The sequence below is a fragment of the Rhinichthys klamathensis genome, unplaced genomic scaffold, assembly GCF_029890125.1.
Source record: "Rhinichthys klamathensis goyatoka isolate OS25496 unplaced genomic scaffold, OSU_Roscu_1.1 h1tg000626l_1, whole genome shotgun sequence".
NCBI classification, from domain to species: Eukaryota; Metazoa; Chordata; class Actinopteri; order Cypriniformes; family Leuciscidae; genus Rhinichthys; species Rhinichthys klamathensis.
In genome coordinates, this window is record NW_026607074.1 from 438,257 (window position 1) to 462,150 (window position 23,894).

The window sequence follows — 23,894 nt, forward strand, 5'->3', positions numbered from 1 at the left end:
TCTATGTGCTGTGAGCCCATGAGTTTGTTTTGTAAGATGTAAAATGAAACAATAAATTGTTTTTATGGATTTCAATTTAAACGTGTGGTGTGTGTTTTGATTTTTTGACGCAGCTACTCTTTATTATAATTTATTTTCCACATTTTAAAATAATGGTAAAAGCATCAGAACTATGAAATAACAAACAAAAGTATGGGAATTATGTAGTGAATATTAAACAAAGAAAACTATATAGTATTCACTCTGGGTTTATTTAAGGAGACTTCATGAGGTGCATCCTGGGATGTTTCTAAAACGCTGGACACTTGTTAGCTGTAATACATTTCCCATACATTTGTCTGCAAAATAATTGGAAGCATTTAAGAATAATCCTTGCCTTTAAAATATCTTTGAAATCATGAAAAACAAATGTAGCTTTGACTATATAGGGTTTTTTTTTTTTTAATTAAAACTATTAAACATTTTAAAGTTAAAATAAAGCTGAAATAAGATGTAAATATTAAACCAAAAAATAAGTTAAGTCACTGATCTAGATAAATCATATATCAGTGGTTGAAGTACTAAAATTACTTTATTTAAATAAAAAAACTAATAGAAATGAAAAAAACATAGCAAAATAAATTAAGATAAAAAAAAATTTAACTGAAATTTAAAAATAAAAGCTAGTAATACTAAAATAACACTGATGTAATGTTGATCTGTTTTGTAATGTTGACATGTTCCAGCTATTTTACTATTTTAACTATTTTACTTCCGACATTTGATTGACTTCTAAATAATCAATAAGCTTAATCAAGTAACGCTTTCAAGCGCAACAATCCTGAACACATCTATTATCAATCATAGATAATTGAGACAACTGCGAAAAAAATGTAAAGAATTAGTTTTTATTGAATCTTTAAAATGCAGATAAACCATTCATAGCGAGGAGATCAGTGATTATTTTGAATTTTGATGTGCATCTTAATGTCCCACAGCTCAACCATATTGACATTGTAAACTAATTCGTAAGTGCTTAAGGTTTAAAGCATACACTTGATTGACTAAAGGCCTTTCAATCTTGCCGTTAATCATGAAATGACTCCATGAAGGCCCATGATGATCTTCACAACACGGCACAAAAAATACCTGCATAGTCGGTTAAAACTACTTCAAAATAATAAGAATGTAAACCAATAATATGACAATGGCTCGAAAGTTTAACAGATGAGATTCATGAATACAAGTTCAGTTCAACTTCAATGCAAAGGTATTTTGACTGGAACAGAAACGGATTGAGGATGGAGAGGTCAGTCTCTCGTCTCCAGCACCCCCTCCCTGATCCTCCAGCTCCACGGTAGTTTGCAGTCGGGGGCGAGGGTGCAGCAAGGCTTGTGTCCATACTGACGATAGTGGCAGGAGTCAGGGGCAGGGACACAACGCAGAAACAGGCCGTTCTCTAGGACCTCTTTGTCATGGGGCACCATGCAACCATCCTCTGTTTGCATACTGAACACGTTCTCTGAGATCTGCCCGAGAGAGAAGATATTAATCTCTAGCAAACACAGAGTAATGCAGAAAAAAATGTGTTTTGCATAAACACTATATACACACACACTGTTTACCTGATCGCTGATTCCTCTTGCGATGTGGCCTACTTTCACCCTGGGCGTCTCCCGAATATGAAAACATTTCCCATCAAAGTCCCTGATATAAACATCCACCCCTGAAGAAACAAAGAACAGATGTGAGCATGGCACAAAGAGCCACGATAAATGTTTTCTAAAAATATCTAAAAATGTGTAAATCATGTTCTCGTAGCTTCACTGAGTTATGTGCCAATATGTGACAAAAGCACTGGTTTATACCAAAAAAAAAAAAAGGATTTGATTAAAAATGGAACATGTACATTAGACCTAGACCTGATATTGTTGATAATAATGAAACTGCAGTTGATTTCATTTTTTTTTATTTTTTATTAAAGGATTAGTTCACCCAAAAAAAACAAAAAAAATTCTGTCATTAATTACTCACCCTCATGTCGTTCCAAACCCGTAAGACTTTCTTTCATCTTTGGAACACAAATGAAGATCTTTTAAATTAAATCTGAGAGATTTCTGTCCCTCCGTTGACAGCTACGCAAGTACCACTTTGCCGCTTCAAAAAGTTCATAAAGAGATCGTAAAACTAATTCATATGAATTGAGCGATTTACTCCAAATTTTCTGAAGAGACTTGATCGCTTTATATGATGAACAGATTTAATTTAGGCTTTTATTCACATAGAAACATTGATCAGTGAACATAAACAGAAGCTCAACCGAACCTGCTTGACACAAGAGAACAAACCTCATTGGTTCTTGCTGAAGCTCAATCGTGCTGCATAACACATGATAATGAACCTCATTGGTTCCCGCACGTCAAGCGAACAACGCATAAGCTTCCGTTTACCACAACTGGCGTGTGAGTTGATGAATGTTTGTATGTGAATAAAATGCTAAATTAAATCTGTTCATCATATAAAGCGATCGAGTCTCTAGAAAAATTGGACAAAACCGTTAATTTTTTAAAGACAGAAAGCTTTCAGATTTCCTCAAAAAGATCTTCATTTGTGTCCCAAAGATGAACGAGTCTTACGGATTTGGAACGACATGAGGATGAGTAATTAATGACAGAATATTAAATTTTGTGTGAAATAAGCCTTTAAACATAAATGAAAAACCTTGAGAAATACTTAAAATCTAAATTACTGTTCAGAAATAAGTTTTTGACCAGTAATTTCTTTCACGCAAGGATGCATTAAATTGATCAAAAGTGACAGTAAAGAAATTTATGTCACAAAATATTTATATTTCAAATAAATAATGTTCTTTTGAACTTGCTATATTAAAAGAATCCTGAAAGAAAAATGTACCACGGTTTGCACAAACATATTTAGCAGCACAACGGTTTTCAACATTGATAATAATAATAAGAAATGTTTCTTGAGCATCAAATCTTCATATTATAATGATTTTTGAAGGATCATGTGACACTGAAGACTGGAGTAATGATGCTCAAAATTCAGCTTTGAATTACAGGAATAAACTACATTTTAAAATATAGTTTATATATAAGAGTGATTTTGTAATACTATTTCACAATATTACTGTTTTTACTGTATTTTGGATCAAATAAATGTAGCCTTGGGGAACATAAAAGAGACTTCTTTCAAAAATCTTACCAACTCCAAGCTTTTGAGTGGTAGTGTACGTACCAGTGTTGTTTTTGGCAGCCCTTTTAATTTTAGTCTTAGTCTTTTGGACGAAAATGCTTTTAAGTTTTAGTCACATTTTAGTCACTTATAAACTTAATAGTTTTAGTCAAGTTTTAGTCGACGAAAACACAAAACGGTTTTAGTAAATTTTTAGCCTGACTTCGTCATACTAGTCAGAATGTGAGTCTGATACTGCTCCATAGATTTGCTCTGAAAGTTAGTCTGGCAAAGAGCTCATTCAAGCCCATTTCCAATCTGTCGAAATCGAGGCACCAATCAGAAACGTTGGGGCGGGCTTTACACGATGACGGCAGCGCTGGGATTTTGAAGCAGATTTTTTGTAGCCTACATTACAAAGATGGATGCCGCCGTCGAACATCACTCGTTCGAATCAGCTATCGCGTCTGTTTTAAGCGATTTGAACGTTTCCTTTTTGTTAAAAACCGAGCAAAGAACAACACTCGGAGAAACTCTCTGCATACGTCATCTCCTTCATCGCTCTGATTGGTTTTAGGTCTATCCGCGACGTCCGTTGGTGACGCCCCTCTGGAAATGATTTGTCTATGACGCTTTGCCAGACCATAACTCAGTTAAAAATGAAAATGGTCTGGTTTTAACCAGGCTAGAATCCCGTAGGAAGGACGGCAAACACATCTTTCCGATCGACAAATGCCTTGATTGCAGTTCTCTGTTCTTCTTTTAAAATTAATGCGCTGTCGATTTCTTATGTAACTGCAGATCATCTGTCCATCATCGTATAAAGCCCGCCCTGGCAATTTGATTGGCCCGACTAGTGCTGCACGATTAATCGTATCGCAATCGTAATCGCGATGTCAAACCTATGCGATTATATAACGCAAAATGCCGCGATTTTATATGAAATAAACAAATTAGGGCTATTAACACCGCATCTCTTCTTTTTTGTCATCCTTTAGTGTTACATGATCCCGCTCTTATTCGTGCAAATGCCTAAAAAACATTTTGCACGACAAGAAGTCAAAAGAGAGCGCGCTGCCTGTGAATGTCCTGAATGTGACTCACAGAAAAACGCGCGCCAGTATAATGCGCATGCACAGACCGCGTGCCAGAATACAGTTCTCTTTCGAGTTTGAACGAACAATAACACACACAATTATGCCAAAATGTCGTTTTGTCGATTATCTTCATAACATAAGAGCAGTCTTATGATGGACGAAAAGAGTTGTGCTTGTGAGAGAATGAGGCGCGTGTGAGATCCGCGTCTCAGCAACGGCTGCTCTTAAAGGGCCAGCAGCGAATAAAGCGTTCCCTCAGTAAAGTTAATCAAAGAACAAAGGGAACAGAAAATTACTCACTGCCCTTGACTAAAGAAGTTTTGTAGCTTTAATAAGGATTAGTCTATATATAATTTATAATTCATGCAGCGCAGACTGTTTGATAACTTTATTCAATTTCTGTATATATATCTGTATATAAATCCTCAATCCTACCTGTTAAGACAGGAAGGGCACAGGTAAATATGGCATTTATTATGGGTTTATGTGAGGATTGTTTGAAGTTCACTTAATTTAAAAGCTGTTTTTTTTTTAAGCCTAATAAATATTTTAAAAGTTGATAGCTTTCAATTATACTGATGGAATCACTGTAATGTTGGATGGCTATAATTAACGTTTAAAATGTGGGGGGTGTCGTCATTTTTACATCAATGGCTTATTGATCATTATAGGTGTTATCAATCATTTAGTTGTTGTTGCTAGTTTGAGTTGAGAAATACACATTAATACACAGAATGATCACTAATCTGTGTGTGCATTTTACTTTAGAACCAAGCAAGTTGACTCATGAAACCATTTGTTTATTATATCGCAATCGCAATATTGACCTCATTAATCGCAATATGACATTTTCCTCAAAACAGACAGATTTCACGCAAAATAGGCAGAAATGACATGTAGGGGTGGGCGATATCTCGATATTTAAAATATATCGAGATATTTTTTAAACACGATATGGATTTTGACATTTCGTATATATCGATATATTGTTTATATTTAATCCTGATTTCGCCACTTTGCTTGTTTGCCTTCTCTGTGCTGTGCTCGCCCCCGCCTCCTTGCTTTTGTTCCCCCTCACCTCGCGTGTTGTCTCATTCAACAATTGTCTCATCCGCAACCAGCCCGGAGGCTACAGAACTCCGAGTGTGTCTGCGCGCGAGCGACAGAGCACGAGAGAAACCGAGTGTGAGCATTAATTGCATTAGTAAATTGGTAGCCTACATACTACAATATATAATTACTATATAAGAGGCATGGAAGTTCGATTAATGGACTCCAGTAATCAGAAGGCTACTACAAACGTCTTGTTTTAAACTATTGCAGGGCTCGAATTTCGGCGCGGGTATTGCGCATAATTCTAATCATTCCCGCAGGTCTCCCATTTATAATGCGGGAAATTCCCGCAATCGTAATCCACACAGATTATAAAATCAAATCATTCTTTTAACAACTATCTGCCAGACGCAATTTCACAAACAGCGTGAGTGTTCAGCGGTGCCGCTTCTTTCTCGTCTAATGTGTTGTGCAAGGCAAGCATCAAGCGCTGCGGCGATAAAACACACTCGCGTTTAGGAGTCGGGACATGATGGATATTCACTCGCACAATCGGGCCAGCAGTGCATCGTGACTGAAGTTTACCATTTGCACGTCTTTTTAAGTCTTACCAGTTTAAACATTCAAGCGATTTTAAACTAATCAGTGCTCGCGCGCTCTCTGAGAGATTATTTTCTATGCGCACATTCATAGAAAATCCGCCTTAAGAACAGCTGGCCAGTAACAAAAGTTATTTTTCGCGGATTATATTGCTTTAACACGCAAAATTGTCAATTTCGGTCGTCGTGAGTATACTCTAAACATAGTCGGTTTTGTCTTTAATAAGCATAAAACGCATGCCAGTATAATGAACACAGGATCCGTGCACTACCTCTTAAAGTACCGGCAGCCATATGTGTGTCATTCATTTTGTTGTCAATACAACAAAAGATAGCTTTAAGTTAAAGGAATCAGGATTAATAACCTATGTATTTAATTTATTCAGGACTAAAATTCTACTCAGTGTTATTTTCCATTTGATTACTTTATTCAGTTTCTGTATAGGAATCACGTGATTAATAATGATGACGAAATTCAGGCCCTGTGTTTAATTTTTCTCATTTGGTTACATTCTGTTATGGAAAATTAATTTTCTATTGATTATAGGCTTATATTTTGAGTTGTATTCACATCCATTTTCCTGTAAAGATATCGAGATATATATCGAATATCGAGATATAGCAAAATATATCGAGATATATTTTTTGCTCCATATCGCCCAGCCCTAATGACATGCATTGTGAACGTCAGACTTATAATCATTTTCGTTCCGTCACTCGAAAACGTCTCGTCATGTTTTAGTCACCGTAGAGCCATTTTTAGGTAGTCATCGTCGCGTTATCATCATAAAAAAAAGTGCGTCAACGAAATCATTTTGTTATCGTCATCGTTGACGAAAACAACATTGTAGTGTACATGCCATTGTTTTAAGTTAATTTGTTAATATTTATACTATTATTTAACTTTAAATAAAGTGTATTTGATAGCATAATATTTTGTTGCAGTGATATTGAGTATTGTAAAATTTCACTGCCAAACCGTTTGTTATGTAATGATGCTTTGCATTTCTCTGAAGTAATGAGGATTTGTTCACACACCCTCAAAGCAGCGGGGCGGAGGTTGATGCGTGGGGGCGAGCCAGTCCCTGCTGAAGCTCTGGACATCTTGGCTGTTGTAGGAAAACACGCCTGAGCTGTCGTCATCGCCAGCGCCGACTGACCAACGTCCTGAATCCTGGAGAAAAAAGAAGAAGCGTGAAACCCTTTGAATTTCAAAGAAGTTGTTATTGGTCAAAGTGAGATGCTCTAACAGCTGAGAGTTGACAGGAAGTTCGGTCTTAACTATCACTCTTAATTACATTTTACCGTATTTACTAGACATGCATCAGGTTAGAAGGAATTACAGGCTGCCTCATATCCAGCATTCTGAACTTGATGCCTGGGTTTGTTTACCTTTTTGTCGCCGTATTCTCTAGTGGAGAGGCAGTCGCTACTGAGACAAGAGAGCAGCTGCTCCTGTATCTCAGCAGAATGAGGCTGGGAGAGACTACTCAGGAAAAAATCTGCAGAGAGAGAGAGAACAAACTGAATGTTACAATTATAATCTGCAATGCTACGGTTCCGAATGAATATTAACAAGCAGCTTGTTTCCATCCACATATTTCTGATGCTAATTATCAAGCGTAGCGTCAGTTCTGGCAGGTCACGTTAGTCAAGCTCGCATCAGCTGATACACGTCTACCTATAGGAATACGACGCCTATCACTGTATACATATATAAGCTCCTTCAGTATTATCGGCAGCTATCGCGTTTCTCAGGAGCGCATTACCCTCCTCCATCCACAGCTCCTCTTCTCGTCAGTCAGGATTTGGCATTCTGATTCCCCTTAAATCAGAATAAATTCTCGAATTATGTTGTACTTTAAAATCTTGAATTAATGACATCTGCTATACATTCATGTTGGTTCTGTTCTGTTTACCCTAGGGGGGGTTATTGCTGCTCTTATCCATGCTAGGCTGCATGGATGCGCAGGGAGTTCTCGCCCAGAACAGAACCATACCACCAATCCAAACTGTATGCTAATCGTATTTGACGATAGTGGTCCTGACAGAAATGGGATATGACATAGAAAAAACCCCCACTGGAGACACCAAGAGGCAAATTAAATTTCCAAAATAAACAAAAAATGTTCCTTTGAGGTGGATCAATTTTTATTTCTTACGAAGACATGTGGATGAACATTTACGGAACGGATTTACGGAATAAAACGTCAAAAAAAAAAATCTCATCTGACATTTTACGGTTATTTCTGAACCCGCACGTAATGTATTACACACTACCGTTCAAACATTTGGGGTTGGTACGATTTTTTTAAAGTTATTTTATGCTCACCAAGTCTGCATTCATTTGAATATCACATGATCGGATGTGATGGGCTGCTCACCTATCTCCAGTCTCCGCATCTCTTGTTCTGGCTTGGTTTTATTGATGATTGGCAGCTCAGGTGAAGTCGCCTGAATGTGACGCAGTGATTTCGGAGGAGAGTGGTCATCGTTTCTTGTCTCCTCTGCGTTTTTCCTCTGCTTTACCCTGTGTGGTTTGTCATTACGTTCCCCATCATCACCCTCTTTCTTCTGCTCTGAGCTCATCCACTGCAGCTTAGAGTTATGAGAAGATGTGGCGAGGTGGGATGGGGTGGGTGTGGCTGAATGGGCGGGGTCTGATTTCTCTGGCTTTCCCAGTGGCTTCTTATAGGTTCCTCCTTTCACAGGGCTGCGAAGTCCCCCGACTGCAAATAAATTGAAGACATTTTTAATTGTATAATATTTAATATTCAGACATTTGTGTGTTGTATGCTTCTTTATTGGTACCTTCTTTAAGTGCTTTAGCAGTTTTAACGGCGAGTTCCTTGGCAGAAGCTCGTTTGATTGGATCTTTCTGCAGTCCTGCTTTTATTATATTAGCCGTATTGGAACTGCAGTCACGTGGGATTTCCCTTAGTGGTGGAGGCTCTGTTGCTATCTGTCACCGTGCAAACAAACAATATTTCTTAAGTGTTTAGTGAATGTAAATCATATAGGTATCATAAAACACTGATTAAAATTAAATGTGACTTTAAAAGTGTGAGGGCCTTATTTGGCCTCATTTCGTTAAATGATTTCCAATCATAGTCTACCTTGAGGAAGAGTGGGCGGGAATAGTAGCGTGTCCATGGATGACAGCCATTGAGCATGTGCAGAAGCATACAGCAGCTGCTCCAGATGTCTGCTTTTGAAGAGCGGGGCTCATTGAGCACCACCTCAGGTGCCATATGGGTCTCTGTGCCTTTCAGCCCTAAACACATACCTAATTAGTTGCTCAACTCATGCATGTCTATATTCACTTGAAATTTGTTTGAGGTACTTACCCTGACCCTCACTAAGCCCTTGTTTGCCTAATCTCTCTGAATGCCCAAAGTCACACAGGAACGCATCTTTCCCATCTTCTGACAGCAAAACGTTATCCGCTGAAAATAAAACACAAACATGAGTACACACACACACACACACACACACACAAAAAAAAAAAAAAGACAGTAAAGTATTTATCTGAATAATAACTTGGAAAAGCCCTGAGAAATACATAAAAGCTAAACTACCATTCAGAAAGGCTTGGACCAGTTGTTTTAGTTTTTTTTCAAAAGAAATAAATTGTATTCAGTAAGGACGCATTAATGTTATTTCAAATAAATGCTGCCAATAATGCTGTTTTTACTGTTTCAAATAAATTCAGCCTTGGTGAGCATAAGAGACATTCAAAAACATGAACAAAATCTTACCGACCCCAAACTTTTGAACAGTAGTGTATTTGAGTGAAACAAGCTATTCAAATATATTTCTCGCCTCCCGAAACACCACCAGCCCCCACTTTTGAGTCTTCATTGAGAAATGGAGGCAGAAGTTTAAGATCATCCTCAAGAGTATCATGATGATGCATCACAATGATAGTGATTCAGCTTAAAAGTGATCATAATTTGCTATTATTTCCATAACCTTTAGTACATTGACATTAAACTTCACAGACACGGCCTAGATTAAGCCAGGATTATGCATTAGTTCAAAAAGGTCATTTAAGTGGCTTTTTTAAACGTGCCTTAGAAAAAAACATTACTGTTGTGCATCTTGAGGCAAAACAATGGCACTGACATATTTTAGGATATCTACAAGTTGCTTTCAGTTTAAACAGAGCAAACATGCATTTTAGTCTGGGACTAAACTTAAGCCTTGTCTGTGAAACTGGGCACTAATAACTATTGGTAAGATTTCAGAATGGGAGCAGTACCTATAAACATAGCAGCACCTACCGACGCAAAAGTAAGCTATTTTCTGTGAATGTGCCAGACTTCAGATTCATTAGCCGAATAACAAAGCGCAGAAAATGATAAAACTATTTCCACTACAAACTAATGTATGTATAATTACGACCACACATTAAAATAATGTGGTAAGAAATACCAGTTTGCAATATCAAGCGGCATAACAAGCTGTTTTCCAATGGGCACATCTGTTCCCATAAGTCTCTACTCTAAAAGGGGCGATTGGCCGGTTCCAGTAAAAGTCAAAATTGGAGTGCGACAGACTTTCGGTTTCTAAATTGCAAACCACAACTTGTCGACTGAAGAAAATAAAAGACAAGATTAAAACTCTGATAATCAATGAAATGTAGAATATTTGGACAGCAGATGGCGCTGTAGATGTCAGAGTAAAAAAGGTTGGTTTTACTGTTTGCTTGAATTTAACCGCCTTTTAATCAATTTGAATGGATTATAAAGACATAAAGCTCCTACATAAATCTATGGTGTCCTTATGCATTAAACATGGTCACTTCTTCGATCCGTGTCTTGTTTCTTCAGTGCCCCCCCCCCCCCAATCTGAACCACATGAGTCATGCTGTGGGAAATTCCCAGCCCTGGGCTGCTCACAATGTACTCTGATCTCTCTCTTTCTCTCTCGCTGTCTCTCTCTCACCACAAGTGCTGTTTGCCTCACCCCATTCTATTGAAAAACAACCAAACCCAGCCACAAACACACAATATTAGAATAAGCTTCTTCAACTGCATATCTGTAATTCTTCAGATTGTGATTATGGCTTTATGACAATTTCTTTGAAAACTTGTTTCTTACAGCATTTTCTGTTGTAACCTTGAACAGAACCAACCCAGAAGGCCATTTTATTGCTCATATACTGCTCATATGCTCTTTTATAGCTAAGGAGGCCTGAAGTCCATCAGTTATGGTTCATTTAAATGTTATGTTATTTTATTTTGTATTATGTTATTTACTTTTTATATACTATTAAAGTATTTATTAATTAGCATTCATTTTTATATTTTCAGTTTTCATTTCAATTTTAATTTAAGTTTAGTAATTGTGTTATGTGCCTTTGTCCTTTTTATCAGTTGTATTAGGTTTTTATTAGGTTTAATATTTTTTTGTACATTTTTTTTTACCCATTTTTGTAGTTATTTTATTTCATTTAGCTGTGGGTTTTAATCTATTATTTTATTTAACATTTTATTTTGATAACAGAAAACAATTTTTAACAGTTTTAGTTAACAATAACAACACTGGTTCACGTGTGTATCAACTTTGTCTGAAGTGTATCTCCTAAAATTTACATTGAGGTAACTTGAAGAACTGACATACAATTTTGGAAACTTTTTATTGTTCAGTTATGAGAAACTTGTTCATATTGAGATGTCTGACTTTTGGTATCTTGGAAAATCTGAACACATGTGGAGACGTGAGATTACCAGGGTAATTTGGTCATTTTACTTAGGAAAAAAATCTTTGAAATAGGAGACACAAGCAAAAGTCTCAATTTATTCAGCATTTAATCTCAATTGCTGTCTATTAATGACATCTCACTTGATTTTTCATTTCTGTATGCAGTTTCCAAAGAACTGTGAAACCACTGAAGGAAGTGAGATCAAAAAAGGGATGTCCATTTTCCACATAGATGATGTGAAGACATGTTAATGTTAAATGTTAATATCATGTCATCTTTCCACATAAATTAAATGGAGACAGTCTGGCTTAGTGAAGAAGAGAGGACAGAACAAATGCTCAAGCGTTAGACTTGTTTATAAGACTCCACCTAGCTTCCACTCTTATCGACCAATCAAATGCTTCAAGGCCTTTTTAGCTATCCAGCCTACATTCTGCACGTACCTTTGATGTCCAGGTGAAGGACGCGTTTCCTATGCAGGTGGTTTAGCGCCCCCAGTACTTGCTGAAGGTAGTGCAGGGACAGATCCTCTGGCAGGCGGCCTCGTTCCTCCACCAGCTGTCCTAGAGAACCTGTGCAAACAGAGCAGATCAAACTTTCCATCTCTCCACTAGAGACTTCCTGTGTGCAGTACACCAGAGATGCCAAATAATGAACTAAGCAATGGCTGAGGAAATAAGGATGTTGTTTGTTGCATGTCTACGACTGCGCTTCTGAGTTCTTACTGGATTTGAGGTCCATGAAGAGGATGATGGACAGACCTTCACGAACCACCCCAAAAAGTTCCACCACCTGAGGAGACTGCAGGGCACTCCACGAGCCCACCTCCTCACTGCTGAAACTCACCAACGGCACCTGAAAACACAGGATCAAGGAATCAATGAATGGAAAACTAAATGCACCTGAATATCAGCAGCGCCATAGGCCAGAGGAATAAGCTGGACACAAAGGAGGTCAGAAATACCTTTTTGGCAGCACACATGAACCCAGTGCCTTTGTCTTTAATGCTGTAGACCTCTCCAAAGGAACCCTGCTTGACAAATCGACAGCGTTCGTACTCCCGTCCCTCTCTGTACTCATAATTCACCGGTTGTAGCCCCTATAAAGTTACACAATGACGTTATCAATGCTGATTGGCCAATACAGTGTTCTTCCAGCCATGCTACAATATTTTTGGTTATACTATTTGTTGTCATCTAACATTCACTTAAAGTTAATCTTTAAAAAAAATACAAATAATTTAATAAAACTGTTAAATGTGATCTTTAGTAAATCTCAAACTGAATATCTGTTTTTCATAATGTATTTTATAATGTTGTGATTCCTAAATAGTTATTTTATTAAGACAAAACAGTATAGAATTATAGAGAGGTCTCTCATGCTCATGCTAAGGCTGCATTTATTTGATCACAAATACAGTAGAAAATGAAATAATATTGTGATTGTGACATATTACAATTTAAAGTGTTTTCTCTTTTTATATTTTAAAGTGTAATTTATTCCTGTGATGTCAAAGCTGAATTTTCAGCATAATTACTCCAGTTTTCAGTGTCACATGATCCTTTAGAAATCATTATAATATGATGATTTGATGCTCAAGAAACATTTATTATTATGATCAATGTTGAAAACAGTTGTGCTGCTTAATATTTTTGTGGAAACTTTGATGCATTTTCTTCAGGATTCTTTGATTACCAACAAATTCAAAAGAACATTATTTATTTGAAATATAAATCTTTTGTAACATTATAAATGTTTTTACTGTCAGATTTGATCAATTTAATGCATCCTTTGAAAAAAAAAAAAAAAAGGTCTTGATTTCTTAAAGAAATTACTGACCTCAAACTTTTGAATGGTAGCGTATAGCTAATCTTTAAATAAAACTCTTCACTTCAGCCTTTTTATTAATCTTTCATAATGTGCCTTAAAAATATTGTAATGCCTAAATTTACTTTATAAACTACAATTATTTATTTTGCTGTTTTATTTTATTTTTTAAACAAAGTACTGTACATGTATGATTTTTTTGACAAATGACAAATCCCTGACGGATGCATCTTTATTATATAAAACGGTTCAATAGAATTACTGAAAATGTCTAGAATTTCGAAATGTCAAACTAAAGCACATGACTAGCACAGTAAGTGTACGAAGATGTTTTTTACTGTTTGCTTATTTCTCTTTGTAAAGGAAACTCCCTAAGCAGAACTAGGCTGGTGAGGTAAACATGAAACACTGCTGAACGCAAGAAAAACAGGAAATCGACGACCGCAAGTCAACTTCTGGCTGTGTACATGCAGGCAAGTGTGCATGTGTTTCTCACTCTCTCTCTCTCTCTTCCTCTCCGTATTAGTATTCTTTTGTTGTCTTTATCTGTATTGTCGGGTTGTGTGTGCTTGTATGACTTTTAGGCTGTGTACTCGTATGTAAATTTGTATCTTAGCGTGCAAGAGAACCCATCTATGCATCACGCACTTTCGGTCTGAGTTCATCCATGTGTCAATTTCAACATGCCTTTCGCCATATGTTTTAATTGGCATTTAAAATCACCTCTTTGAACAGGATCCCTTCGTTCTTGTCGCTCTCCTCTCTTTCGTCCTCATCTCTCTCCCTCTCCTCTCTCAGCACATCTTTGAAAAAGCTATATGCAAAGCAGGGATCTTCGGTTGTAACATAGTCCCTCAGGGCCGTAACAGCCAGGAATTCGAACTTGCTTCTCAGTGGAGACTTCAGCTCCTCACTCTCTAGCGCATAGCTTTGACAGGAGGTCTCCCACTGATGGTACGACGGACCCTCTGTTTCCTGCACGGACACCCTCTCCGTGCTGAGGCCACTGCTGCTGTATGTACTGCTACTGTTGCTGATGCACACTGGGTCTCTAACCTGAACCAAGAGGAAACAACAAAGGTGACTGGACTTGATTAGTGAGAAAAACACTTGAAAGCAATGTATAAAATCAATGCAGATTAATGGGGGGAAATCTGTTTGGGTCTGTAAAAGTCTCCCTTAGTTTAAGTGCTTCAAGCCTCTAGGGAGAGGTAAAGACATGACTCAGTATTTAGCTAATCACTGGATTTCCTCTGGGACATTACCACCTAACAGCTGAGGCAACAGCCAAGTCTTAAATTAAATCAAAAGACTTTATATAAATTCAGTTCCAAAACATAGTGAGCTTCCTGCCTAGGTTACATTTTTAGACATCAGAACCATTTTTTATTCACTACAGAAAAGTCAATAAAAAATGTGCCATTTTATTAAAAATGCACACATTTAGTCAATGTTAGGTTATTAGCTTTGTAGTGCTTATTAGTTTCATACTAATTGTTGTTTTAGCAACTGCTAATAATCTGCTAATGCCAGATTCTTCTAGATTAAACTGCTTAGTGCATTAACAGGCCGTTTACACCAAGAATGAAAACTAAATATAACAATTATGGTAACTATATTAGTGTCCACACCAACAAGCAATAACGTTTTGATTATTACAAGTGTGCATTGCAGTTATGTCGTCTGCTGCTTTAAATGCACAAGCTTTTTCTGATTGGCTGTCACTGTTTTTATTGTTCAGCTTCTGGGGTCAAAAAATTAGTTTTGAAAGGAATTCCAATGATATTGTTCATCTGTATCATTATTGTTCTTGTTATAGTTGTTGTATGGACTTCTCTATTCACTGTACCAAAAAAAAACTTAAATTCAGTTGCTGCATTCATTTTTTAAATTACATTGGCTGTATACGGTAAATCATTTCAACTTAAATTATATTATTATTATTAAATTATAAGTGACTGTATTACTTATTTAAAAAAATCAAAAATTGCTTAACTTATTTTGATGAGTTAAAGTAAGGTTAAAACATATGTTGTTGTGACTTATCTTTTTTACAGTGTTCTCAAAGCAAAACATCAAAACATCATAGCTATAGTTATCATAATCTGCTTGTTTTGTCTGACTTCACGTTATCTTTTTCGGCTCCAAACGCTCTATCAAATGCCAAAAGCAAACAACAAACAGTTCTAATAAACACTCTCGGTGTGCTGTACTACTACTACCAAAAAAAATCATTCATCTTTTTCTATATACTGACATCTCAGTTGGCCAGACAGCGAATCATCTTTTCTGAACCGTTAAAATATTGGTGTTCAGTACACAGTATGTTCAGAGTTTTAAATGCTTTGCTTAAAAGTGTGCTTTGAATAAATTCTGCTCATTCACTGCTGTTTCGGATGGTATTCTCACTTGAAACACAGTGGAGGCGGAAACAGTATTCGATATATAACACAACTTAAGAAGCAAATAGTTATAGTCCTTGATGTGTCCTTGAAAGAGGATTTGGATACTTTCTTTGAGGGTAGCTGCCTATCTAGACAGCAAACATCATGGCAGCACACTAGGCTTTAGAACAAAGCTGTTGCATGTATCGCATATATGAAAATTACACAAATTACAATGAATTCAGTCTAACCTGAATGAGAGATGACGACAGGCACTCGCCGCTGTCCTGCTCCGGCACTCCAGTGACTCCCACGAACTCGCTCGATCGACTGTCCTTCTCACCCTGTCTCCACCGCTGTCTCTTACGACGTTTCTTTCTGGGCCGACTGCGAGAAACGGAGCCAACAGGCGATGTGGAGGAGATAACACGTGGCCCATTTTTGTGGCTGAAATTATGAAAATATATGTAAGTTGTAGTGATATATTAATCCCTGGTATTAAAAGAATACATAATGAAACATGTGTTTGTGGGACAGTCACCGGTTTTTACCTGCCATTGGGGCAGAACTCCTGCGAATCCTGGGACTCACCTATGAAAAAAGAGAGACAATTAAGCCCAAATATATTTGGAAATATTATCATCAGAAATGATCATCGCATTCTTTAAATCAGTACTTACATTCTGCCTGTGCAATAATGGAATGTTTCTCTGTCCCGTGTCTCCACTCATGTTTGGCAGTTCCCTGATACATGACCTTCCAGAGGAAGGTATTTTTCAACAGATCCATTTTGTCCAGCTCTCCTTCTTTGCTCTCTGTGTGAGAGACCAAGTTCGAGCCGAGGCAGTTTAGAGCTTTGCTATCACTTTGATCCATGTGGGAGAACGGGACAGTGGAGTTCCAAATTCTCTGAGACAGCATCTTGAAATTCTACAAAACACAGAAATAGATGAATAAATCAATTCGTAAGTCTCATATTGCCCAGTAACATTAAATGCGTATCACTAAACCTTGTGGATCTTAAATAGGGTCCCTCATTCTCTTTTTTTCTCACGCACACACATAGCAAGATCGTAACTGCTCCGTGAAAAAAGATCCCACACACCTGGCCCTCACTAACTGGTGCTGGTTACGCTAACTGGCAGGGGAGGGTATTTTCTTTCAGGTAAAACGAGGTGATGCAAATTAATTTAGTCTTCATCCTAACAGTGATTGGTCACAAAGCCTGAACTTTGTACCTGTTGAAGGTGATAGAGGACACTGCTCTAAGTATTTTCAGTGAACACAAAGACTCTATTCTTCACTTTAACACTTCCTGCTCCTCAAGCTTGATCTGTGGAATGGGAGGTGCTGCTGAGGGCGTAACGTGAGCCTTCTGCTTATCAAAATGAAGGCGTGCTCTGTGCAGCTCACACCACTGTCTGAAGAGATGATTTTGTACAACCCAGATTAAAAGAAGCGAACCAGTTATAATCTATAAGACTGTAACTAAGGACTCATTTTGGTATTGAAAAAGTCCTAATTTAGAACATTACTATATCAGAGGCAGAGCTTTATCTCTGAAGAGTTACAAACGTAAGTTGGCTTGTTATCATAAACCTAACGTCAGCGACTATTTCTCACTACTTCAATGCGGGTATATGTGGGAGGTATCAAGACAATCTTTTTCCTTGTGATTGGTCGATGATACATTTCAAATGCAGACGGTGTGGTTACTTTTTTTCTATTCTACTTCCCTGTTGTTTGGAAATACAGTAAAAGCTTTTGTTAGTGGCACATAAGAGTGATATCACCCGTGCCTCGCCTTAATTAGTTCACATAAAAATGAAAATTCTGTCAATTGATATAATTTGATGGGAAAACCTTTCAAATTTGGAAGAAAATAGATTTTGATCATGTTTGGAGGTTCTTATGTTACAACACTGCTGAGAAAACCCCAGAAAAAGTTATTGATTTATTTTGTTACTATACATTTTATGACATAAAATCAAGTTTGGGCTTGTTCAGTTATGTCATCGGCATCTGGGCCAAACTTGATATCACAAAGTTTGATTTCACAACCACCCTCAGCACTCTAGCATAATGTGGCAGCCAGTTTTGCAAGCAGTTTTCATTTCATTTTCATAAGAAAATCTAGTTTTTGTTGCAGTGCAATCATTTAGCTAAGTAATGTAACATTTATATAATTAGTCCAACATGCAAATAAATTTATTTTCTTCATAGTGAAACAATTATCCTAAAAGCTTTTAATCATATGAATACACAAAAATCTGAACAAGTTGGTCTTTTTCTTCTGTTCAGCTGGAAAGATCTTCACAGCCTGAAGAAACTCTGCAAGGTCTCACGCAGTTGCACCATGTTGCATCAGTACGCCTTTATATGACCCCAGTTAATCTGTCCCACACTCTCCCTTTCACTCTCTCTCTCTCTCTCTCTCTCTCTCTCTCTCTCTCTCTCTCTCTCTCTCTCTCTCTCTCTCTCTCTCTCTCTCTCTCTCTCTCTCTCTCTCTCCAGCTTTTATACCTCTAAACTAAGAGAAAACAGGCCTCCATCTAAAACCAACGTCATCTGTGTACAGTGTGTAGATGCTGCCAACGGCTTATTGGCTGCAAGGAGCTGAATCCTCCATTTTGATATCTAACAAGCTGTTACATCACCGAAATGACTTCAGAGAGCACTCACAGCACTGTGGGAACATAAAAATCATCCCATAGCGTTTAAATTAAGCAATGGAAAATATGCTGCAACAAAGTCATGCAGTCGAGTAACCTGTTGTTCCTCAAATGTTCCTCACACCACGACCAGTTACACACACACAGCATATGATCACATGAAACCCCAGCAGAGACTGACAGTCCTTTTCATTACAATATAGTCATTTGCATTCAATGGTGATTAGTGAATATCATTTTTATCTTGAACACAAGAAAAAGCAAAAGAGAGAGAAGAAAACATACCGCTTTTTAAATACAGCTCCAAATGCAGAGAGCAATGCATGAGAAATCGTTTACTAACACTCTATCGAGGCCGGTCCCTCCCATTCTCTCTCTCTCTCTCTGTCTCTCTCTTCATTAGTCAGCGTGCACCTCTGACGATTGATCCCACTGGCTGTCTGCCATGTCGAGACTGAGCGCTCTGATTGGATGGGAATGATTTCCCGTAAATCAGCCCCATTTCCCCTAGCTGCACTCCACTCCTCCTCCTCCTGAGACAGCAGTCAGGCTCTCAGTAACTTCACCTGCCTGAAAGACTCTTGTTCTTTAACTGAGAGTATTTAACAGATTGTATTTATGTCTCCTTATATCGATCTTTTTTTGACATTTATCACCTTAAAGGGACAGTTCACCCTAAAATTTTAATTCTGTCATTATTTACTCATCCTCATGTCGTTCCAAACCTGTATGACTTTCTTTCTTCTGCGGAACATAGAATAAAATATTTTAAGGAAACCAACATTCTTCCAAATATCTTATTTTGTGTTCTGCAGAAGAAAGAAAGTCATACAGGTTTGGAACAATGTGAGGGTGAGTAAATGATGACAGAATTTTCATTTTTGTGAGAACTATCCCTCAAAAGTGTTTTATCCAATTCTGGATGTACGGCTGGATGTACATTATCCCTTACTTAATGTTGCTAATGATAGAGAACAATAAACATAGGGCCACAATTCTCACAAAAATTAGATGATGAAAAAAAAAACTAGTAGCAGCAAGAAAAAAAAAACTTTAGTTCCTGAATGACCTCTGTGACTAATATTTTGTTTGTTTTTTATAACCGATTTGACCAAATGTTCTTTAAATTACAAATAATCTTGTCAGACGAAAAGTATGTCAATACTGCATATTGAAACAACCTCAATCCATTACAGATCTATTTTCTCTTTGAAGAAAATGGAGCTGGAACATTTTTATGGCAAAAAACACATTTAGAAGATACATTACCGATTAAAATTCAGTAAGACTTTTGGTAACACTTGATTTTGATGATCCTCTTTAGAGATTCTGTTGACCATAAGTAACTTAGCAACTTCATGTCAACTAACAGTCGTTAGAGTATAAGTAGACTGTCTGATTAATATCTGCTAACTCTTTATTTTTATTGGTCATCCAACAGACATTCTACCGAATCTTGAAATTACATGTCAACTTATTCCACTGACCCCAACCTAACAGTCCATTAATACTGCAATGAGAGTTAGCCTAGTTGACGTGTAGTTGCAAATTAATGAGAGTTAGTTGAAATGTCATTGCAATGGTACCTACAATTAGCAGAATGTCTAAAGTGGACTATCGAAATGTATTAAATTGTAGTGTTTAGATTTTCCTTTTTAAATAACTGAATAAATGCTGTTCTTCTGATCTTTCTAATCATCAAAGAATTCAGGGGAAAAAAATATTTCGACATAACAACTGTTTTTAACATTAATAATAATAAGAATGTTGATTAAGCTTTGCCACCAGCCCACCACAGGAATAAACTACATTTTAAAATATATAAAAGTAGAAAAAAATATATATTTTAAATTGTAATAATATTTCATAATAGTACAGTTTTTACTGTATTTTGATCAAATAAGTGCAGCCTTGGTGTAAGCAGCATAGGAGACTTTTTTTCAAAAACTTCTGACCAACAACCCCAACTTTTTTGTTTATCTTTCTAATATTCGCATTACAGTCACACATCTATCCATCTATTATTCAAAGCCACAGAAAGTGAGAAAACATAATTAGCAAAGAAAATTTCACACTGGAAACATTTGTCACAGTCAATTATTTTCAGGCTACTACAGAACTGGGAGTTAAGCCACACCTTGAATTTGTCATTTCTAATGACGGTTCAGGGAAACGGTGCGGTTTGGCTTGTAACAGACAAAAACTCGTTATTGGACGTTAACTTTTCATCAACTCGTCAAAACTCACAGCCTGTAATTATCAACAGGATAAAAAAGGTTGTTGTTTTTTTGCAGAAGTGAGAGCGCAGAATGACAGGCAGATGAGGAAGAATACACAAAATGACAGACAGTGGATTCAATGGGCCATGGCATACGGAAGTGTGGATGTTCAACAGGAACAGTGTGGTATTGAGGCCAGGGACAGGGGCCGAGAAGGAAAACACACATGCTAAGAGCTATAATGACAGCCTTAAACCGCTGAAGTCTGACACAAAACAAATCGGTTTAACCAACGGGAATGTCCACTTCACAATGACTGTGTTTGAAAGACCAGTCATTAACTGTAGTGCATTTGCTTAACAAACCAATTACCTTTAAGTCCTTATAGTTTTTATCACTTTATCAATAAACCTGTCTTTTCATTTGTTTACTCATTCAAAAATAAGATGGACGGAAGCGTAAACTGGTTGAAACATGAAAATCAAAGAATAATGCACAGGTGATAAGAAAAAAAACAAACTAATCGCCATACTTCCTCAATCACAGTAGACTGAGACATTACATTTTGTATTACAAGTTTTCTGCTATGCTTAAATATGCAAATGAGGAGGTATCTAATTGTACACAAATTTGCATACATTTCCACAACAAAAATCTGAACATAAAGCCAGGTTCAGAATTCTCATTTCATTTTGTTTACATATTAGATATCTCAAAATAGAGGTGTTTACAGAGAAGATTTCGAATATCTCTTTTTATCACTCCATGAATGTCAACAGCCAGAAAGAGTTTTTTGGAGTAACATTTTTGCCTGTAGTGTCTTGCCTTTAACACACACACATTATTTTTTTTAGAGATTAGGCGTGACTCATCCACGCCCCCACACATGAACAGGATGCTTTTGGCCTGAGTAGGTCCTGCACAAAAGACTAAACTAAGGGACTGGAGGCCTGCGAGACATGGATCTGTTGATCGTCCCACTGCAAACAGACCCCCTGAATAACTGGCAGGGGCTCCTTTACCACCAAGGGACACATAATGCATTTAAGAGCTGTTGCTATGAGACACTATTTCCATAGCATTACAGAAATGCGTTTATTGTTAGACATTAAACACATGATAATAGACATCTGCACTCTTGTACTGTATATGAAGGGAATGAACTGTATGTATTATTACTGTATCATTACCATTAAACGCGCACGCACGCACGCTCGCTCGCACACTCAACGTAACTGTTAAAGATGAGCAATTTAATATGATCTATAATGAATATGTTAACCTACACATAATATTGAGGAAAAACAAAACTAACGTTAGGCTACTTGTCTTACATTTTACATCCAACAGATTTGTTCTCGTTTTCACAAATGAACGACTATTTCTCAATTATCTTTAGACATTTATAGTAAGTTAGCCTACAAACAATATTTTGATTTTCTCAGAGAGGACGTTCAAGTTGTATGTAGTAGTGTTGTCACGATACGAGAATTTCCAACTTCGATACAATACCTTGAATAATATCTATATTTTCTATACCATGGAGAAAACTGCCATACCCCCATACAGATCATTTGTCAAATTAAAATTTGGGTCATTTTGTTGTAATAGCTGACACACAGCACAGGGAGGCTTTATTTAAATCGTTGAACAGTCAGTAATAAAATTACAAATTGCAAACGATAGCACAAATAAGTACAATAGAATAAAGAAATAAATTAAATAGCCTAAACATGGCTTTAAGTTTTCAGGTGTTTCTAAAAGTATATTCGTTTTAAAACGATGAAAGAAAGAAGAGCTTTAACTTCCTCCTTCAAGCCGCCATTTCGCACAAATCAGGGAGAAAATACTCTAGAAACTAAATTTAGTGAATTCAGCTGGTATAGGAATTAAAGACGGGCGTTCCTGACGGACACTATAAGGGTAATTCAGTAAAGTTAAGGGGACTTACCTTAGTTGAACTTAATCAAGTAGGAGAATGGTCTTGTGTCGAACGGTGTGTCGAGCTCTTCTGGTAGCCTGAGACAGGAAGACTGAGGCTGCGTGTCAAAGCCTAGTGAGCTGCCTACCTAGACAGCATGTTCGGGCATTCCAGTCGCGTTCAAGCGGCTGTCTAGACAGGCAGTTCACTAGATAAGACACAGAATGTGACAGCACGACTGAAGATTCATATCGAAAGACATTTCACTAAAAGCAGCTATGAGGTTTAGTTTAGCCTACGTTGAATGGCCATATTGTTGTGTTTGTTTCTAAATTGTTTTATGAATTTCCGCCACATAAGTGCAATAAAGATACATATTGTGTGGAACATAGCATACTTTCAGCCACATCACAAGTAGTATAGCCAATACAACCATAATAAATTCAGCATCTCAATTCAAACAATGTAGAAAACATTGTTAAATATTATTTTATTTATTTATTACTTATTAGTAGTAGCTAGTAGTAGGCTATAGTGGTAGTCGTAGAATGTAATGTGAAATAATGTACATGTGACATATCTAACCATACTTTTGTTCGTTTTTGTTACGTTTTCACCTTCAGTTTTTAGTGGTATTTTGCCAATATTTTGGTCTGCAGCACCATCTACTGGCATATGTAGGTAGGCCATGCTTTCATAGAAGTTGGGAAATGAAATATCCGGGTGTGGAAAAAAGTTATAGAGTGTAAAAGCAAAATAATTTTGAAAATGGGCCACACTCGATCAGCCACCAGCCTGGGAACCCTGATGTTTTTAACTTGTCCAACTCCTGTAACAATTCCATCCCATGAAAAGGACCCATTTTCTTGGAAAGGATCTGCAGAATTTGATAGATAATCAAATGACGTAAAACCGTATTTAATCTATTTTATACATTTATTTCGTTTTTCATGTTTTTGATTAAACTAAAACCACAAAAAAAAAAAAATTTGTTTGACTTTCAATTGTTGGAAGAATCACTTAAAAAGATTTGATTAGCTATGAGGTTTGTTGCAAACAACCACAATTGCCAGAAGTACTAATTTTGTTTTGTTTTTAACAATAAGATATTGTCTTATCTAAACAATTAAATATCTTACATTTTAGATATGGGAGGCCTTATTATGTTTAGTAACTTGTGTCATTGCTTTTTGAGGTAGACAGTTAATACTTATTCTAAATGTATAGACAGTTTCTGCTACAAT

At 36.9% G+C, this 23,894-nt stretch overlaps 1 protein-coding gene across 2 annotated transcripts; it reads right to left on the reverse strand.

The window, feature by feature from the left end:
• Positions 1-873: 873 nt before the first annotated feature.
• On the reverse strand, positions 874-22,840 carry map3k14a (mitogen-activated protein kinase kinase kinase 14a). 2 transcript variants are annotated; one of them, XM_056240969.1, is made up of 16 exons: positions 22,681-22,840; positions 16,519-16,768; positions 16,390-16,429; positions 16,090-16,285; positions 14,178-14,510; positions 12,592-12,726; positions 12,353-12,482; positions 12,071-12,199; positions 9,268-9,366; positions 9,037-9,194; positions 8,732-8,882; positions 8,305-8,649; positions 7,313-7,422; positions 6,959-7,094; positions 1,605-1,705; positions 874-1,508 (listed from the first exon to the last, which is right to left on the reverse strand). In XM_056240969.1, the coding sequence occupies exons 2-16, from the start codon at positions 16,757-16,759 to the stop codon at positions 1,290-1,292; spliced, it is 2,523 nt and encodes an 840-aa protein (XP_056096944.1). In that variant the 5' UTR covers positions 16,760-16,768; positions 22,681-22,840; the 3' UTR covers positions 874-1,289. The 2 variants fall into 2 exon arrangements, with proteins under 2 accessions (XP_056096944.1, XP_056096945.1); XM_056240970.1 differs by lacking the exon at positions 22,681-22,840 and adding an exon at positions 18,796-18,899.
• Positions 22,841-23,894: the final 1,054 nt, after the last annotated feature.

What these genes read in the sequence shown, in the direction of transcription:
- map3k14a (XM_056240969.1), bottom strand. Translation starts at nt 16,759, where the DNA reads ATGCTGTCTCAGAGAATTTGGAACTCCACTGTCCCGTTCTCCCACATG. An exon ending in CATTATTGCACAGGCAGAAT is followed by an intron (nt 16,430 to 16,518) that starts GTAAGTACTGAT and finishes CTTTTTTCATAG; the next exon opens with GTGAGTCCCAGGATTCGCAG. An exon ending in GAGAATACGGCGACAAAAAG is followed by an intron (nt 7,095 to 7,312) that starts GTAAACAAACCC and finishes TTTTTTCTCCAG; the next exon opens with GATTCAGGACGTTGGTCAGT.